The 21,009-nt window shown below is 36.4% G+C and overlaps 1 protein-coding gene across 1 annotated transcript in view; it reads right to left on the reverse strand.

Annotated features, from left to right (window-relative positions):
* LOC105836094 overlaps positions 1-21,009 on the reverse strand; it is a 152,901-nt gene that overhangs the window by 82,993 nt on the left and 48,899 nt on the right. The window contains exon 3 of the mRNA XM_012679891.3: positions 16,263-16,532. Coding sequence (XP_012535345.1) covers positions 16,263-16,532 — 270 coding nt within the window. The remainder of the gene's footprint in view (positions 1-16,262; positions 16,533-21,009) is intronic.

The following is a 21,009-nucleotide window of genomic DNA, read 5'->3' on the forward strand; positions in this document are numbered from 1 at the left end:
ATTAAGAAACTTCCTCATCCTGCATTTGTAAATGTTTATACACAAAATTTTTAATTAACGATATATTTTTATACGAATATCTTTACAATTATTCCTAACATACGTGCATGATATCCTTATTACGTCAATAATATTGTAGTCAATAATAATAATTTTGATAGAAGCCAATGAATATGTACTGTCTATTAAACTTCACCCCACAGACAGCACAAAACATTTAACGAAAATATTATTAAAATGCTCCTATTATTAAAATGTTCGCGAGATAATGTCCAAATAAAATTTTCAAAAATATTTCTAAAGGCTTTTACAAATATTATTGAATATATTTGTATGCAGTTTTCTAAAAATATTTTCAAAAATATTTCTAAAAGATTTTACAAATATTATTGAATATATTTGTATACAATTTTTTAAAAATATTTTCTAAATATTTTTATAAAATTGCATACAAATATATTCAATAATATTTGTAAAATCTTTTAGAAATACTTTTAAAAATATTTTTAGAAATATTTTTGAAAATATATTTTGGACATTATCTCGTGGACATAAAAACATAAAAATATTTTCGTTAAATATTTTTTTTTTCTATAAAATAAATTCAAAAAATTTTGTATAAACTTCCGAAAGCGACAACCCTCCAATTTTGCTGAAATTTTGTATATAGCTTCTTTTTATCTAGTAAATAAGATTCCCAAATGGATTTTGGGCGATGCGGCCCTCTTGTCCCCTCCAGCCTTCTTCAAAAGTAAAACTGTTTTTGTTAATTATTTCATAAAGTATTAATTGTACGGAAAAAGTTGTCGAACAAAATATGAAGCTCGTAAAAAATTCTACAAATAAGGTCGTATACATATTTTACGTAATTGCAACAGTTTAGTTGTTATTATTATAAAACTGTTGTAAAATGAGTTATTAAGTGTTAACGCCGTTATCATGCACATATTTATATATGCATAAATCATGAAAATGGCAGGAACCATGAAAAAACAATAAAAATCATAGTTTTTTCCATTTATAAAGTCGCAAACACATGTGGTGTAGAGAACGTTTTGCACGCACGCACGGGTGGTGCAAGGGGAGTCAAAGACCGAAGGCCTCCCTTGCACCCCCTGTGTGCGTGCGTGCGTGCGTGCGTGTGTGTGTGTGTGTGCGTGCGTGCGTGCAAAATATTTACTGCACCACATGGGTTTGCGACTTTCCACGCTAACTTTAAAAAATTCCTGTTTTTAAAAAATCGATAAGTTTTGAACGGTTCGACTACAAACGAAACGAAAAGCACTACAAACAACTATAAACAATTCCAAATAAGAATCTGATGTCTATATAGGCCTGGCCTTAACAAAATTTTTAACAGTTTTTATAAAATCAATAACTTTTGAACGGTTCGACTACTAACAAAATGAAAAGCACAACAAACAGCTACAAACGATTCCAAATAAGAATCTGATGTCTATGTAGGCCGGCCTTAAAAAAATTTCTAACGGTTTAAAAAAAATCAATATCAATTTTTTTTTTACTACAAACGAAATAACGTTTACTACAATCCTCTACACGCTAAAATCTACCAGAAACATTTTGGAAAATTTCATTTGATAAAAGTCGGGTGGCAACTTCACAAATCTTCAATTATCTCAAAGTCTGTAGATGAACGACGGGAGGGGAAGAAAGGTGTTCCCACTCACATTTAGTCATTTGGCCTCAAAATAGCTGGGGCTAATAGGATGTATCAATTTCACCTTCCCCAAATTCCACTTTTACTACTACTAACTCACTCTTCTCATATAACAAATACTACACATACACTTTATGGCCCCAAAATGGCGCTCATGCGAAGACCTTTCTTCTTTTGCCGTTGTTCATTTACAGATAAAGGAAATACTGTGGTAGCACTCAATAGGGAAGATTACACAAAAAAATGAAAGATGTTTTTTTGGATGTACAGACATACAATATTGTAAACCGCAATCCAACCAACAAAATTATCAACGAAATTGACACAATGTTAAAAAGATGGAAGCATCACAATTGGATCACTGACGCGGATTTTTCTAGAATTAAGCCAAAAAATCCTATACTACTGTTGACTTACGGACTTCCAAAAATACATAAGCCTTTAACACCACTTAGAATCATTGTCTCTTGTATAGGAAGTCCTTTACATAACTTGGCAGTTTATCTTCATAAAATTATTTCAAAAAGTCTTCCCCCCAATTTTGGTTAAATAAGGGATAGTTTTGACTTGGTCAATAAAACATCTAATGTATTCATCCCAGAAGATCATGCTCTTGTTTTTCTTAATGTGGTTTCATTATTCACGAATGTACCTATAGATTTAACGATAAAAAGTCTTGAAAAAGGATGGTGTTACATTAAAGAGAACACGGATTTACCTATTAACGAATTTATTGACGCTTCTAAATTAGTTCTTTTTTCAACTTTTTTTAAATTTGATGACATTATTTATAAACAGACCTTTGGAACCTCTATGGGATCTCCATTGTCTCCAATAATTGCTGACATAGTTATGCAAGATCTTGAAATTAACTGCGTTGAAAAATTACCGTCTAAACCGTTATTTTATTTTAGATATGTTAATGATATTGCTTTGGCTGCTCCTCACAATGAACTCAACAATTTGTTAGAAACTTTTAATAACTATCACCCTCGCTCGAAGTTCACAATGGAAGTTGGAGGCAACAAACTCAACTTTTTAGACCTTACACTTATTAACATAACCAACAAAATCATTTATAATTGGTACCACAAACCTACCTTTTTAGGTAAATTCTTAAATTTTCACTCACACCATCCGATTAGCCAAAAGGAAGGAATAGTATGGCTTAGTAGACCGAGTCATGCATTTGTCGCATTCTACTTATCATGAATCGAACTTTAAATTTATTATTAACACTTTACTGGACAATGGATTTTCTCTGGAACTTATTTTCACATGCATTAAAGAGAGGATACACAGAAAAATTCATATAAATTCTAGAAAATTAGATGAAGAAACTACACAAGAAGCAGAAAAAGAATAATGTAACTTTTTTACCATACGTTCCAGTAGTTTCAGAAAAAATTAGACGTTGCCTTAATGGGATACCCAACTTAAAAATCGCTTACACTGGGCTCAACAGTTTGAATAAATTGATTAAAGTACAAAAAGATTTAACACCGGTTTCTTCACAATACAACGTAATTTATAAAATTAATTGCAAAAGTTGTGAATCATCTTATATTGGCCAAACAGGCAGACTTCTTAAAACAAGAATTTCAGAACATAAGAACCACATTAATAGAAACTCAACCCAAACCTCCGTAATCACTGACCACAGAACTGATTTTTTCACGAGTTCGATTGAGAGAGGATCCTAATTTTGGACAAAAAAAGTAACTTGTCTAAGAGACTTATATCTGAAACCATTCACATAAAAAACAAAAAAAGGGTCTTAATATACAATGTGATACGGAGTTACTCGACCCGATTTATGATGACTTTATCAAATAATATTCCATAGTGACGTTTCTTATCTTTTTTTTTTCTTTTCCCCCTATTCCTTCTTTCTAACTCTTCTACCTTCTGCTTACTCCCCCTTCCTTCCTTACTCTCATTTCTTTTTCATAGACTTTCAGTACGAAAGATGGTAGTCAAAATCATCCTTCTTATTTCACTCTATTGACATTAAAATAGTCACAAAGCCTACACACGGTTTTTCTGATCTAATTGAAAATGCAGCCGGTTTTCACTGTAAGTTTTAATTTTTGTATTCTTGTTTTATCATCAGCGACAAATTATATTGTAAGTCTAATGGATTCACCTCTGTTAACTTTAATGTTTAGCGTTTTAGCAATCTGCTTGAGAAGAAGATAAATTTTCCATAAAATGACGGAAAATATAATGTAAATCTTGACTCCATTCGTTTTGCGTTAAAACAGCATTGAAGAGGACTCGAATTGTGAGTCGAAACGTTTGCGTACTTCATGTATACCATGTATTAATCGAACTCATGTACAATAGTGTAGGATAGATTAATTGAAATCAGTTTTGGGTGGAATTAATGCAAGATTTATTCGTAGGCACTCGTGTAACAACTGGATCTTTTACGTGTACACTTTGTCACATCTTCGTGCGTTCTCTCTAACGAACCTTCTCGAGCACTGACGCACGTGGGCCTTTCACTAGTACCCCGCTTTTTTATGCTAACGCCATCTCCCGAATTTGTCACGCTCTAAATTTGTACCGATCCTCAAGAGGATCCGCTTAGTCTATCGCGCGCTATTTAAATAATGCAATGTAAAGCCTCCTACATTTCGGCCATTCTGCATTTCATACGTCTCGGATGATACATTGGAATATTGATAAAACATGAGCAAAACTTAAAGTTATGTGGTAACATATATATAAACTTACACTAAATCACGAACAATTTTGGTACAAAACTTTGAATAGTCCTTAACAAAGTTACATTACTCGTATAAACAAGAACTTATACTAGGTTACGATATACGCTGGCGGAATCCTATTGTCTAAGATTATTTTCTGGCCAAGGTTTGAGATATTCAGCGCAAGTAGACGTAATTATTGGTCCTTCGTGTTCGCCTATTTTGATTACGTCATAAGTATCGTTTGATTTCATTTTCTTAATACTGTACGGTCCTAAATATTTAGCTCGTAGTTTTCGACCTGGTCCAAATTGCGTACGCTTTATTGCTACTACGTCTCCTACAGTATATTTTAATGGTGTTTTGCGTCGTCGGTCGTAGCTTTTACGATTCTCCGATTGTACTTTCGCGATCTGTTCTTTCGCCTTGATTCTAATTTGTGTACGCTCTTCTTCAAAATATGCCTGGAATTTTTACTCCAATTAACAACTCAAAGGGTGTAGTATCTATGCTGCGATGGTACGTCGAGTTTATAATTCGTTGCAAACGATCGACATGCTTATACCACTTCGTCGGGTCGTCGATGGACAATTTCGACAATACGGCGATAATAGTTCGGTTTAATCGTTCCACCTGTCCATTTGCCCTAGGCAAACCCGTCGTGATTAACAAATGCTTAATTCCCGCAGTCTCACAATAATCTTTAAAATCTTGCGACGTAAATGCTGTTCCACTATCGCTCACGATTTGTACAGGATTTCCAAATACTTGTTTTTGTAACTCTAACTTACTTATGACTTCGCGAGTCGTCGTGCTTTTGGTCAGGTACAGCCATGCAAATTTAGTGAAGTTATCTACCACAACAAAAATATGATTATAATTTTTACAAGTCGTATCTAGGGGACCTAGATGGTCGATGTGGTAAGTGTGCAACGGCACGTCAAGTTTTGGAATAGGGTGTAAATAATTTTTTTGTTTACCCTCTTTGCGCTTTGTTAAGATGCACAGAACACATCCCGCTATGTGTTGTTCAACCTTTTTTTTTAAATCGTCTATGTAATATTCTTGTTGGACGAGCTCTTCCGTTCGAGCTGCTGCAAAATGCCCTTTCTCGTGAGTCGTCTGAATAATGTCATTCTCTAAAGATTGTGACGTGGGGCATCCGGGCGCACGTCACAAGGGCATAGGACCGACCGAGAGGGTCGGTCGGGGGCGACTCCTCGCCGAACCGAGGGGGATGCGGCTGTTATTTTATTTTATTTTTATTTTTGTTTAGCTTCCGCGATACCGTTTTTCCGATTGTAGTGACAATCTTTTAAAGTAAAGGCGCCGAGTGAGGGCTCATCGGAAGAGTGTGTCAGGGGCGACGGAGGAGCAGCCGTCGCGGGAATTGCTGGGGACACTCGACGGTGGTAGGAGCGCCCCTCAAGGAGTTTCCCCGCCGCGTCGTGCATCGGGCCCCGCCGAGCGTTTCCGTCCCTGAGTTAAGGACTGACCGCGCCGAAGGACAGCGCGGAGACACGACGGCTCCCAGCAAGGATCACGCTGTGGGCACGCGCCACCGGGCTGCGGACCGGAAGAGCGGCCACAGCCATGCAAACCGCCAGCCACCACTATCGGATTGGTCGCGGCCTGGCCAGCCGGACCTACCGAAACGGCGGAAAAAGGGAGCATACTGATAGAGCACGTGTTCATCACGGGCCTGTCGAAGGACGAGGCAGCGCGGCGCTGGATCGAGGATCACGCGGGAGCACGTGGATCCAGCGATTGCGAATCGAAGAGCGTCCGCGCATGCGCGACGGCTCGAGCCGGCCGGCGCGGGACAGGGGCTCCTCACTGTTCGGTTGACGGCGAGATAAGTGTGTCACAGGACGAGCCCTTACGATTGCTTTCGGCGGAAAAGGACCTGGAGATTGTTGTAAGGCCATCACTCGGCAGCCACGCGGAATTTTCGTAAGATTCGGTAAGGCGGTCGACTTTCGTGCGGGACCGGATAAGGGATACCGTTTGTCGTGTTACCGGTGATCCCGAATCCGATACCGTTTTGCTGTTGCCTATGTATTAGTGTGCAGGACTCGAAGTACGCAGTAGAGTCTCGTGGCCGCACGGAAGATCGGACCGACCGGCCCGAATATTTAGTCGTTAAGTAAGTCCCTCTCGGACAAAGCCGACACCGACAGTCCTCGCGTAATTAATCATTGCATTCTGTAATACCGCGAATACCGATTTAGACTGTATTGCAATTATTGTGATTGACGAGCGGAGAGCCCCGACGGCCTCCCGCCTCGTAGAGAAAGAATTAAGTTTCCGCATTCTCTTAGTGCCGACTTCCGGCTCCCGTCGTAACCACATCTGTGAGTTTACAAAATTTTAACAAGTGGAGTAAGATCCACGATTGTCGTCGACACAGCATTTCTTTACCTTTTACGAAATATATTTTAAAATTGCTATTTAATTAACCATTGAGTATCGATTCTTTTCTACGACCTGCCTCGATCCGAGCTCTCCATACCCCTCGATTAATAAAGAACCACGCCCCTCTACCACTTCGAGAAAAGAGCCACCGGCATTAGTGACGCTTCCTATCCGGCTACCGAATTATAGTTAATTGTTGTGCGGCGCGGAAATCCGCGCCTGGCGCCCAGAAAATTAGAGCATTTTTGGAGTTACCGTTCAAGCAGGCTACCGTTTTCGAACGTTACCGATCTCGCGAGGAAGCGTTACCCGCGAACTATTAGATAAACTATTGCTGTTAATTGGGCGTAGCTCCTCGGACCTGGCGGTTCCCGACGAAAGTTACGTCGCAAGATTTTGGTATCGCTATATTAAGTTTCGACCGTTCTTAAATTTACAAAGTAAATCTCCGCGCATGAAATAATTATCGTAATCGTCCCTATTCTTTAAAATCTTTATTACGGCTTTGGTTTTGTTATCCTGCTCTTGATGCTTCCTAATCTGAGAACTAACGGAGCGACTAGTGACTATCATAATGGGGTGTCGGCTCAAAGCGTCGACATCCTTCATACGTACGCCGAGTCGGTGTTCAATCGTGTAATCGTAATCTTCTAACATCAGAGCCCACCTCGCGACGCGAGTAGTTAGATCTTTTTTGTTCATGGTACGTTGGAAGGCAACGCAATCGGTGAGGATTTTAAACTTTATGCCTAGTAAGTATATTCGAAATTTTTTAATAGCTTCTATTACCGCCAGAACCTCTAATTCGTAGCTCGAATAATTTCTCTCTGCGGCCGTCGTTTTTCTACTCATATAATAAACGGGATGTAAACGTTCGTCGTCGGGTGATAATTGCATCAACACGGCCCCGTAGTCGTCTATACTGGCATCGGTATGTACTTCCGTCGCGTGTCGCGGATGATAGATTTTTAGTACAGGGTCCTGAGCCAACAGCGTCTTTAATCGTTGGAATGCATTTCTCGCGTTTTCGTCAAAAATATAAGGTCGATTTATAAGGTGAACAGGTCACTCAAGGGTTTAGCAATAACCGAGTACGAAGGGATAAACTTCCTAAAATAACCTGACAGTCCTAAAAAACTTTAAATATCTTTTAACCCTTTTGGTTCCGGACAATTAATTACCGCTTTCACCTTATCAGGCGAAGGATATATCCTATTTCTTTCTATCACGTGTCCTAAAAAGGTTATGGTTTTCTTAATAAATTGACATTTCTTAAAATTTAATTGCAGTCCGTATTCGCTCGCTGTATTTAACACTAATTTCAGTCGCTTTACCGCTTCTTGTTCATTTGCTGCCGGCACAATTAAATCGTCCACGTAAAGTAGTACTATGTTTTGTTTAATCAGTTCCCAAAAAGCTGCATTTACAAATCGTTGAAATACTCTCGGCGAGTTACATAAACCGAAAGGAACTTTTAAGAACTGGTATTGCCCAAAATGCGTTACAAATGCCGTATACTTGCGACTCTCTTTCTCTAAGGGCACGTGAAAGAATCCGTTTTTTAGATCTAATGTACACTTTGGCATTCTCTAATTTATCTAATACATCTTCAATTAAAGGCAATGGGTGACCGTCCTTCTCAATAATCCTATTAAGTTTCCTATAATCTATGCATACTCGCGGCGTTCCGTCTTTTTTCTTTACTACCACTACTTGACTCGCGTATTCAGATGTGCACGGTTCTACTACACCGTCCACTCTTCTACCTGTCGTTCGACAACTTCTCTTTCCGGCGCAGGTAATCGATGTGGTTTCTGAAAAATCGGCTTTTCGTCTTTGAGTATTATGCGCATGCTAACTTCTATAATCTTACACTTATTCGGCTCATATGTTTCGACTAAAGTTCTTACCTCCTCGCGTTTTTTCGGATCTACCGTGTTATCGATATTAGGGGATTGTTCATCACGTATATTAATTTGTGCTAAGAAAATAGGAGGAGATACTTTACGAATAACTATGCTGTCTGCGTTGATAGTTACTTCTGCTAAGCGTAGAATATCACTACCAACTATAGCGTCTGTATTCATCGCGCCGTTCGGAACTACATGTACAGTGCAGGGAAATAATTCGTCGTCAATCACGATATTCGTTTGAAAGCAACCTAAAGACCTCACTTCATTTTTTCCGAACCCCGTTAAACAAATGATCGTATCTAACAATGGTCCTAACCCGAGCTTATTATAAGTATTTTCGCGTATTATTGTGACTACCCGTGTCAACTAGCGCTTCTAAACATAATTCGTTTATATTTATTCTTTTAGACATTCTATTTACCTGTGGTACATTGATTGTATTAACGGTTGCTTGTTTTTTTTTTACCTTGCTTTCCTCGGACGTATCACATTGTGCCGCTGTGTGTCCAAATTTCTGGCACCTGAAACATTTTTTGCCTAACTCTTTTTTCTTACAGTCCCTAGATTTATGTCCTTTGGCACCGCAGTTGTAGCACCGCACGTCCGGGTCTTGCTCCTTCTCGTCTGTCTTCTTGGGCGTCAATTGTCTTCTCACTTCCCTTCTCTTCAATATTTCTTTTTCCCGTTTGCTCTTCGCCTTTCCTCCACTTCTTATCTGGATAGCATCATATGTTTTTAGTCTTTCTTTAAGATCTTCCAGCGTCCTTGCCCCGTACAGCACCAACTTATTGTTAGAGTCGTCAGAAATGCTGTCTATCACGTATTGGGTAAGCGCTTCGGCTTCTATCTTGCCACGCGATGCTAACTCTTTCATGGCTAAATAGTATTCCTGCGTCGTCTCGTCCTTTGACATCCTTCGTTTGCGTAACATCTCGTGTAGCTGGGCATTATTTACCTTGTCTGAAAACTTGTTTTCTAGAATAGTCTTTAGTCTTTTCCACGTTTTGATGACACCCTCGCTTTCTATCAACATCTTGGCTGGTCCGGCTAATGATTTTTTTGCAAACACCACCTTTTGCAGTTCCGTCCAATTAAATAAAGTGGCTGTATCCTCAAAGTCAGCCGTTCACTTTTCGATTAAGTAAGCATCTTTGCCGATAAATAACTTAATCGAATCTTCCACGTCTCTGTACGTCATTGAGAATCTCATTTGCGTCCGTCTATCTTCTCGAGCATCATCGTGACTTCTGTTCTCACTTAACACTTCCGTGTTTATTTCCTCATTCTCCGTTGCGTCATCTTCTTCTCCTTCGGTCTCTTCGTTTTCCTCTTCAGTTTCTATCGGTGCTAGCGTGTTTAGATCCATAAGTCCTTTGCAGATCTGCGTTATTATTTCTTCTTTGCTACCGTCGTATTCTAAACCAAGAATGTTACAACACGATATAAGATCGCCGATAGTTAGTCGTCGCGCATATTCCACTTTTCTAATATATTCAGGCGAACCATCTCCGAACGTAAAGCCTATAAAATCTCGAAGACGTTGCCGATTTCTTCGATTTCCTTCCTCTTCAAAGATTAGCTTATGCAAAGCTTTAATGGCCGCGATCGACGCTACCCGAATCTTTTGTTTCACTGACTCGATCTGCACAAGATTTTCCATTTCGAACCGTTAATCAGACAGTCGTTGTCACACAATGGCCGCCTTCTCGTTGTTTCGTCGCGATTTCCGCTCTTTCAATACGATACGCCACGTTTTCTCGTCTGTTCCGTCGTCTCGCGATACTAGAGTCTCTCTTTTTTGGCTGTCTTTCTCGCGCACCTAATTTCAGGATACGCACGTGTCTTCTCTCGTCGTCGTTCTTACACACTTACTGTCTCACTCACGCACGACGTCGTAATATGCACGCAGGTTCCCTCTCTTCGCCACTCTCGCGTACTCAATTTCAGGATACGCACGTGTCTTTTCTCGTCGTCGTTCTCACTCACTTCGTCTTAGAATACGCGCGAATTCGTTCTCGTCGTCGTGTCCGCGCGTTTCGTCTTGAGATGCACACTGATCTTCTTTTGTCGTCGTCGTCGTCCTTGCACAGTTCCACCGGCTCAAAGACTGACTCAAATCCCGGCTGAGCCCCCAAATTGTAGGATAGATATTAATCGAAGTCAGTTTTGGGTGAAATTAATGCAAGATTTATTCGTAGGCACTCGTGTAACAACTGGATCTTTTGCGTGTACACTTCGTCACATCTTTGCGCGTTTTCTCTAATGAACCTTCTCGAGCACTGGCGCACGTGGGCCCTTCCCTAGTACCCCGCTTTTTTATGCTAACGCCATCTCCCGAATTTGTCACGCTCTAAATTTGTACCGATCCTCAAGAGGATCCGCTTAGTCTATCGCGCGCTATTTAAATAATGCAACGTAATGCCTCCTACAATAGTTTCATGTCATATCGATAAAACCACTTGTAAAATACAACATTGCACAAACACATCTAGTGCTGGCTCTTATTGGCAACATAATTTCATTTGTTACTCTTAAAATATTGTATAAAGAGTTTATTAGTTACAAAATGTCTGAAGACAAACTTAAATATGATGACTGTATAAATACAAGACATTTTAGATAGCACAAAATGTTCTGAGAATATGATATCCTGAAAGTCCTCAGGACATCCTAAAACAGTCCTCAGGATATCCTAAAACAGTTCTTACGACGTTCTAAGACAGTCCTCAGGACGTTCTAACAAGGGGATCTTACGGGTCATGGGTCATTGATTTTTTCTATACTTATAGGATTTGAAGATCAGTATCCGGACTTCAATTTCCTAAAGCAGTACGATGCGCTTCTCAAAAATACTCGAGAAAATCGATTTTGAAGATTTTCGATATCTTTAATTACAGAAAATTTTGACCTATCGTCAGAGCCGCTCGTAGCCGAGCGCACAGAGCTCTAGTTTCGTAAGCGCGGAGTCGCTGGTTCGATTCTCGCACTGGTTCCAATTTTTTTTTAATAAGTCAATGGAGTTTTTTTTAAATTCTATATCTTAACATTTATCAAATTTAAATGCTAATTAATTATTAAATATTTATTCGTTATTTTTTAAATAAAAATTAACATCTTTTTATTTTTAATTGCCATTTGCTTGAAAATGCGAATATTTATAATAAATTAAAAGGTACAAAAATGGAAAACGTCTTATTATTAAATGCAAAAATAATATGTACAAATAACATTCAGTTATTTTATCGTTTACATTTTACGCTGTATCTTTAACATGTTAGTCGGAGTTTACAAGTCGAATTTATTGTAAATCGATCCTGGTCGATCCCCATTCTTTCGCATCTAGTCGTGAACAAAGAACAGCCTTGCAAAAAGTGGGAGAAGTAAGGGTTCCGAGAGAGCAGATGCTGTACTATTCATATTTTACCATTAAATAAAAATAAAAAGATGTTAATTTTTATTTAAAAGATAACGAATAAATATTTAATAATTAATTAGCATTTTAATTTGATAAATGTTAAGATATAAGATTTAAAAAAAACTGCATTGACTTATTTTAAAAAAATTGGGGCCAGCGAGAATTGAACCAGCGACTCCGCGCTTACAAAACTAGAGCTCTGTGCGCTCGGCTACGAGCGGCTCTGACGATAGGTCAAAATTTTCTGTACTTAAAGATATCGGAAATCTTCAAAATCGATTTTCTCGAGTATTTTTGAGAAGCGCATCGTACTGCTTTAGGAAATTGAAGTCCGGATACTGATCTTCAAATCCTATAAGTATGGAAAAAATCGATGACCCATGACCCGTAAGGTCCCTTTGTTAGTAGTAAGTTATTAAAATGACGTAATTAAAAATACTAATAAATAAATTGCACCAATGAAACATTTTATTCTACAATTGAAAACCGCTTATTAATCCTATTTAAAGAAATGGTATTTTAATCGCTATGCGGCCATTTTGTTATTAAATATTATAATATAATAAATCGCGCGCGGATATTATAATATACAGGGTGTCCCAACGCATGTGGACCACCACTCGTAAAAAGGTAGAAGGGATCGAGATGAACATACAGGTCCAATATTTTCTTGGGTTAGGTTTACAAATAATCGAGATATCAATTTTTTTAATTGTGCGAATGAGAGCGCGCCGCGGCGCGCCGTAGGAAGAGCCGAGCCGCTCGAGCCGTAGCGCGGCCCACTGTGTGAAGCATTGGCTGCCGGCGGCGGGGAGAAGGAGGAGAAGCGGCGCCGCTGCCTGTGCTTCGCCGCCCTCACGTCCCGCAGCACCGCATGTAATGTGTGTGTATTTGGTGTGCGTGTGCGTGTGCGTGTGTTTGTGCGTGTGCGTGTGTTTGTGCGTGTGCGTGTGCGTGTGCGTGTGCGTGTGCGTTTGCGTGCGTGCGTGTGTGTGTGTGTGTGTGTGTGTGTGTGTGTGTGTGTGTTTGTGTGTGTGTGTGTGGTGTATGTACGTACATACGCAAGAAAAGAATAATCACTTTGTGACAGGAAAATGAATAATCATTCCTTAGTTCGCGATTTTATGTCACTATTATTATTCATGCTGATTACTATACAATACACGCACACGTAGAAAAATATGATTCTAGTTTTAAGAAAATCAATTATTCATTTTTAATTTTATTCTTTTTTAATAATTATCTTATTTTTAATGGTTGAAAAGAATATTATATTGATAATAAACACTTCACTTTACACAAAACAAATAATGTTTAACATTTTCGTGTATGTATCACACACACACACACACACACACACACACACACACACACACACACACACACACACACACACACACACACACACGCACACACACCAAATACACACACATTACATACTAAAATTTTCTTGAATTAAATAAATATTGTTTATAAGTTTTCAAACATTTAATAAATTCATATATTTGTAAATCTACACGGAGAAAATTTTATAGTAAAATTATGTATGATTTATTATTTATGATAGTAACCACGAACTGTAAGAAGAAATTTCAGAGAATTATATCATATAAGTAGTGTAAATATTATCGTAATTTGATGAAGAACATAATAAAAATTTTCATAATTCCTCCTTAGCACGCGTTTACTACTTACCATAGTAATTTTTACCACAAAGTTTTTTCCGTGTATTATAAGTCTATCACAAGGATTAATTTTATTAAAAATATAAATATCCTCGTTATTTAATTTTTAATTAAGAATATAAAGTTGAAACATTTTATTTGGTTGTTATTTCCATTTTAATCGATAAAATTTTCTAATGTTGTTTAAAGAAAGATAAATTTGTTTTTGAGCACATGATAATAGCTTCTTTTAAAATTTATGACAGTTTACGACATTTAAGACTATCACCAAAAAAAATTTTTTATTAAAAATAATCATTATTTATTAAAAAAAAATAAATTTAGTAATTGCTTCTTTAAGCATTAAAACTGATATTTTTTTGTACACATGTATGTACACGTACACGTATGTTCTTTCATTATTTTATGTTGTTTAATGCCAATTTGGGCAATACAGTTAAGTTAAACGATAATTAATCGTTTTGGGGACCTTAAGCCATAAAGGCAGTCCGTGTGAACGGACCTGTGCCACCAATAGCGTTGCGACATTACTCGCTCGACGCTGTGGATTTCTAACGCAGTGCGCATGCGGTGCCACAGCATCCGAGCGAGAGCGAGAGTGAGTATGAGTGAGATACCATTCGATGCTCACCGATTGGCGACAGACTACAGCCTGACAACAACAAGCCAATCGGGGTGCACCGAGTGGTAGGGATGCATGGGAACAAGCGGCTCAGCGTCCCGACGCTAGAAAAGTCTGCAACGAGACGTCTTGGGAGACGGACGTGCGTGCGTGTACGTTTTCCCGCGCGATCTCGTTATCGTATAATTACGGGATTAGTGCATAGGCAGTAACGGGCGCGACTAATTGTACGCAATACCACCCGCGAGCCTTGCCAGCAGATTCTTTCCGCGCTGTAATTAATCGCGAGCGCGTAATAAAATTCGCGAGATCTACGTGCGTTATGCGAGAGGCGACGCGTAGACAAGTGAATCGCGACACACGCGTGGGCGATTAGAAGCCGCAGTGTGAGTGTGTGCGCGAATGTTTCAATAAATCGAGTTGTGTGAAAACCCTGAAGCCTTAAATTATTCGTGCGACCCAAAATTCCCATCCTGGGCGAGCATCCGTTAGCGGCGGGAGATTGCGTCATCCGACGCGCACCACGTAGCGAGACGTCCCAGAGGATTCTATCAACGCGGGGGTCCCAGCCAAGTCTGAGCGGACGTAAACAACGAGGACTTCCGCATTCCAAAGCCGTGTAGACGTATTACATCATCCGGCCGACAAGACGAGAGGGCCGTGACCACACCCTGGCGGCGGGGCTGTACACCGACCTGGCGACTATGTAAAGTAAGGAATCTTCGGAAATACTAAGATTCTCTAAGAATTTATTAATTCTGTGAGCATGTTCGGTCACAACCTAACTCAACTGATAATGATACGTTGGAGCAAGCAGGTACATCTAATATTACCATTACCAGCAATCATGATTTAAATGTAAATGTTTGCAAATGTTGACATATTTAACTAATGTTTCTTTTTTTTCCAGAGATATATGGAAAAGAAGATCAAGAAAGATCCCAGCAAACACAGAACATTGCAGAAACATTGCAGTAAAGTTAGAATATTGCTGTAATGTTGCTATAATATTACAACGTTGCTGCAATGTTCTGTGTTTGCTGGAATGCTACTGATGCAGTTCATGCAAAATTATTGGCATCTAGAAATTTGATTTCAAGTCATAGATGTAGTGCATTAACAAGTATCACAAATGATAGAAATACAGATACACGTTTAGTGCGAGAGAATAAAGAGTTAAAATCTGCATTCTAAGCAGAAAGAGAATTTACACAAAATACACAAATTTTTCCACAGCAGCAACAAATTACTAAATGGTTACAAGCTTGTAGCAAATATTCTTTACGTCGTTTCCACTGACAAGAATAAACGCCCTTTAAACATTTAACACATCATCTATAAACGTTTTAAAGAACCCTCAACAAACGTTTAACATCATGTCAACGCTGTACAAACACTCAAAAACGCTGTATACGAACGTCTTTCAAACATTGTAGCGTTACAATTTCCTCTTTATAAATTTTTTATCAGCCGTTTCTAAACTATCATTATCAACGAACTCTCAAAAACGCTTATATAAACGTTAAAAGAACGTTCATAAAGCTTCTCATTTTCATCAGAGAAGGAAAAAAATGTATAAGAAATTCAGGTAAAATAAATAATTTAAGATATAAAAACAAAATAGTGACAGTGTTGGCAAGCTTTCTCTATTATATACATATATACATATATATACAGTTATATTAAGAGTATTAAAGCAAAAATGTAAATTTTGATGGTTTTTTAAGTTTGTTTTATATATTAACCTGAATTTTTAATAATCAAAATGAGATAATATGACTGTGAGTTGTATTATTAATTGTAAATCACATATGATAATTTACCTTTTCGCATAGAGTGACAGAAGCTGCGTGAAATCTGGCTAATCCGCGAAGCGCCAATACAGTATGGTCTAGGTCAAGACCAGACAGACGACAGGCCATGCGAAAACCGAGAGGAGCGAGATCCTCGATCACCAGAAGTGTTGGATTTTCATTTTGCACGTAGAGACCTTTCCCACTTAATCGGTACTTTGGTCCTAATAACTTATTCATTTTATCTAATGTATCAGACATCATCAATATTTCAACGTGAAAGATACCTGACTGTGTAACCTGAAAAAGTTTATTTAAGATTAACGAATGGAAATTTATAGTTCAACAAGCATGCATTTAATTTTGTACTAAAGGCCTAAAGTGTTTCAGTTAGTTTCGAGGATTCATTACAGGTGACTATAACCAGAGAGAAGGATGAGAGGTGTCACGGTCCGCTTTTGAATGATCCTCGTGATCCTCAGCTACAAGACGCCCCCTGAAAAAGTGGACATGAACTACCCAGATAGCCAAATGAAGGCAACGTGTTGTCATTTTGCTGTCACTTATTCCCTATTAATTTCATCAAACTAAAGCCAAGATGTTTCCTTAAACTGTCTGTTGTTCTGATATTATGTAAAATTCTTCGTTAGAATTAAACAAACTAACAGCAAGTTATCAATATGCATGCACATTTGCTGTCAATGTGATAAGTTTATTATTCCTCAATGCATGCACTTACAATTTCATAAACTCATGAAGGTTATTTGCCCTCCTGATGCTAACTTTGTTTCACGTTAAATTACAATGACAGCAAATTCACAACATACATGCAGTGCATTAATTTGCCCGATATGCTCAATCTCGCTTGGCTATCTGAGTAGCAAATGTTCATATTTTCAGGCAATGTCCACAATTTCTCGGTGTTCCGTGTTATGTCCACAATTTTTTGGTTGCGTTCTGTGCTATGCGCATGAAGCATACACTTACTAGAATAGACTGCTTATGAAATGGAAAAACGATGGTGGGGGTATCCGTCACTGAGAAAATGATAACTGTCGTTAATATGGGTTGCTATCTTTTTCTAGTGGGCGTAACTTCGTAGCAGCAAGGAAAGTCCTTTGGGTGTAAAATATGTATACGACCTTATTTGTAGAACTTTTTACGAGCTTTATTTTTTGTTCGACAACTTTTTTCGTACAATTAATACTTTATGAAATAATTAACAAAAACAGTTCTACCTTTGAAGGAGGTTGAGAAGCGAGGAGGCCCGAAATCCATTTGGGAATCTTATTTATTAGATAAAAAGAAGCTATATACAAAATTTCAGCAAAATCGGAAGGTTGTCGCTTTTGGAAGTTTATCCCTTTTCTCTTATTATAATATTAATTTTCTGTTACAATTGATTAAATTGTATACATGTAATCATTTTAACAATTAGTGCCAGTGGCACCCGCGCAGTAAATATACGTCAAAAAAGCATTTAAACGCCGCAATTGCTTCAGAGTTAGAGCTAAGTTAAAAAAAAAGAAAAGAAAAAAGAAGAAGACGGAATGACACTCTCTGTCGCTCGGGATGCCATACGTACCCACATAGCACGGAATATTACAGTAATATCACAGAAATATTATTGTCCCATTACAATATTACAGTGAAATATAATATAAATATTGCAAAAATATTACAAAAATATTACTACAATATTAAAATGTCCGCCGAAATGGATCACAGTAATATAATGGTGATATATCACGAATTTACGTAGTATTTTTGTAATATTATTTTTTTATTTTCTCTTTTCTTATATCCTTTTATATATTTATAATTTAAAAAAATATTTATAAATTATAAAATAATACATATTTATAAAATAATAAAGTAATGTAATGACATCTTAATGTTAATGATTACGTTTACACATTATCCTTAATCGGATTTAGTAATATCGGTTGTTAACCTGGTCAATCACAGCCATTTCATTTTTTTTGAAAAATGTAATTTGAAATCTAAGCATTATCGATGTGATTAAACCTGATTAAGGCCGGTATTCATAGTCGGATTTTATATTCAGAGATCGGCATCATCGATATTTTCAGTAATATTTTTAGCTTTAATTAATAATTACTTGATTAATCATTAATCAAAGACGAAAATTATTTGATTATTTGATTATTTGATTAATCAGTAATCAGAGACGAAAATTATTTGATTATTTGGTTAAACGATAATAAAAGAAAAAAATTATTTGATTACTTGATTAATCAATAATCAAATTTTTGATTACTTGATTAATCAGTAATCAAAGACAAAATTATTTGATTACTTGATTAATCGATAATCAAAGACAAAAATTATTTGATTACTCGATTAATCAGTAATCAAATTTTTGATTACTTGATTAATCAGTAATCAGAGACGAAAATTATTTGATTATTTGATTAATCGATAATCAAAGACGAAAATTATTTGATTACTCGATTAATCAGTAATCAAATTTTTGATTACTTGATTAATCAGTAATCAGAGATGAAAATTATTTGATTATTTGATTAACCGATAATCAAAGACGAAAATTATTTGATTATTTTGTTAATCAATAATTAACGTAAAAATTTTTGATTACTCGATTAATCAATAATCAGAGTCGAAAATTTTTGATTACTTGATTAATCAATAATCAATATTGAAAGTCTTTTATTATTAGATTAACAAGTAATCACAATAAGATAATTTTTATTATTTGATCAATTAGCATTCAGACCTAAAAATTTGGCAATTACTTTATCGCTCAATAATCAGGATCAAATAATGTGAAATATTGAATGAAATGATATCTTGATGAATGAAATAATATCAGCGTAAAGTAGCAATTACACATAGAAAAAAAGTATATTTAAGGAAATGTTTTTCTATTCAATTTTTACAATATAAATTCTCCGTTTTTTTTTAAATAAACATATTGAATTTAAATGAAAAGTTTCTGTTTATTATAAATAAATTATATTATTATTATATAATATGTTATTAATAAAAATAATATATTTAAAGAAATGTTCTCTTATTCAATTTACAATATAAATTCTCTGTTTTTAAAAAATAAACATTGAATTTGAATGAAAAATCTCTGTTTATTAAACAGAAACTTTTTTATTCAAAATCAATATGTTTACTTAAAAAAACAGAGAATTTATATTGTAAATTGAATAGAAGAACATTTCCTTAAATATATTATTTTTTTCTATGTGTAATTGCTACTTTACGCTGATATTATTTCATTCATCAAGATATCATTTCATTCAATATTTCACATTTGATCCTGATTACTGAGCGATAAAGTAATTGCCAAATTTTTAGGTCTAAATGCTAATTGATCAAATAATAAAATTTATCTTATTCTGATACTTGTTAATTTAATAATCAAAGATTTTCAATATTGATTATTGATTAATCAAAAATTTTGGACTTTGGTTATTGATTAATCGAATAATCAAAAATTTTTACTCTAATTACACAGATCTGCGAATAATGGGGTTGTGATTGTTGTTGGGCAACTGAGGGTCATTTCCGAAGTAATTTTTCGCGTAAAATCCGAATCCGAGCTCAGAATTGGCCCATCACGTCAGGATTTTGAGATATTTGAGGTTATAAACACGAAAAATGGCTATTTTGGCTGTTTTTGCGGTTAGATACAGGCTGTACAAAATTTTTTGAATTTTTTCTACCAATTTCATCATTTAGTACTATCCTTTTCTTTTAAAATGAGCTTTCGAATGATGCCGTACGATGTTTCTTTCAAAAGTTATGGTCATTTTAACCCTCTGCCTACACATGGGGTTACGGTAACCCCAGTCGATTTTGAAATATTCGCTACTTAAAAGTATTTAGCAAGGGGACACTGGAACCGGGGGGGAGGGGGGAAGTTTGAACTGTGCTCTCCTTATTCCTCTGGGCGTTGTGAATGTTCTGAAAACAACAGAAGTTGGAGCATCGAAAGTATGTGTTGGGGTTACAGTCACCCCGTGTGTAGGGAACGTAACAAAAAAAATGGAAAAGTTCCAAATTTGGAGGGTAAGTAAAGTTATTTTTGGTTCATTACGTATCATTTACGCATACAGTACTTATATATATTACCAATGTCGCAATCACTTTGCGAAAATATACTGTAATTGTAGCATTACAAATTAAAAATTTTTTGTAATAAATATTTTTTGTATTAATAATTATATTTTTATGTATTAATAATTATGTTTTTTAAATAAATATTACTTTTATACAAATATTGTCTTTTACTATTATGTTTAAACTGCATTCATTTTTTACTAAATTCACATTACGAAATGAATATATTTTTTGAACAGAATAAAAAAACTGACGATAGATTCTTAAAGTACAACTCTCCCCCTTTCCATTGATCACCATTTTAATTACTTTATCTATTTTTTTCTAATAAATACGGGCGTTTGAAGAAAAGGCAAATTTTTACAAAAATTTTTCGTTCCTTTCTCATTCTTTTCAAAAAATCTCTTTTCTTTTAATATCTTCGACTTTTCAGCCAAGACCATCATAATTCTGAGATTTTTTCCTTTCGATGAAAAAAAAGAAGTTAAAATTGATTAAATACATTTGGAGATATAAGTCAACGAAATTTTGGGGTTAGCGTAACCCCTGTGTGTAGGAATCGGGAGAAAAATAAGGTGTGTAGGCAGAGGTTTAAGATGACACGTCTGCCATATTTGATTTGTAGTACGAGGATTTTGAAAACCAACCAATCCGCGCTAAA

The sequence above is a fragment of the Monomorium pharaonis genome, chromosome 2 (genome assembly GCF_013373865.1).
Source record: "Monomorium pharaonis isolate MP-MQ-018 chromosome 2, ASM1337386v2, whole genome shotgun sequence".
Taxonomy (NCBI): Eukaryota; Metazoa; Arthropoda; class Insecta; order Hymenoptera; family Formicidae; genus Monomorium; species Monomorium pharaonis.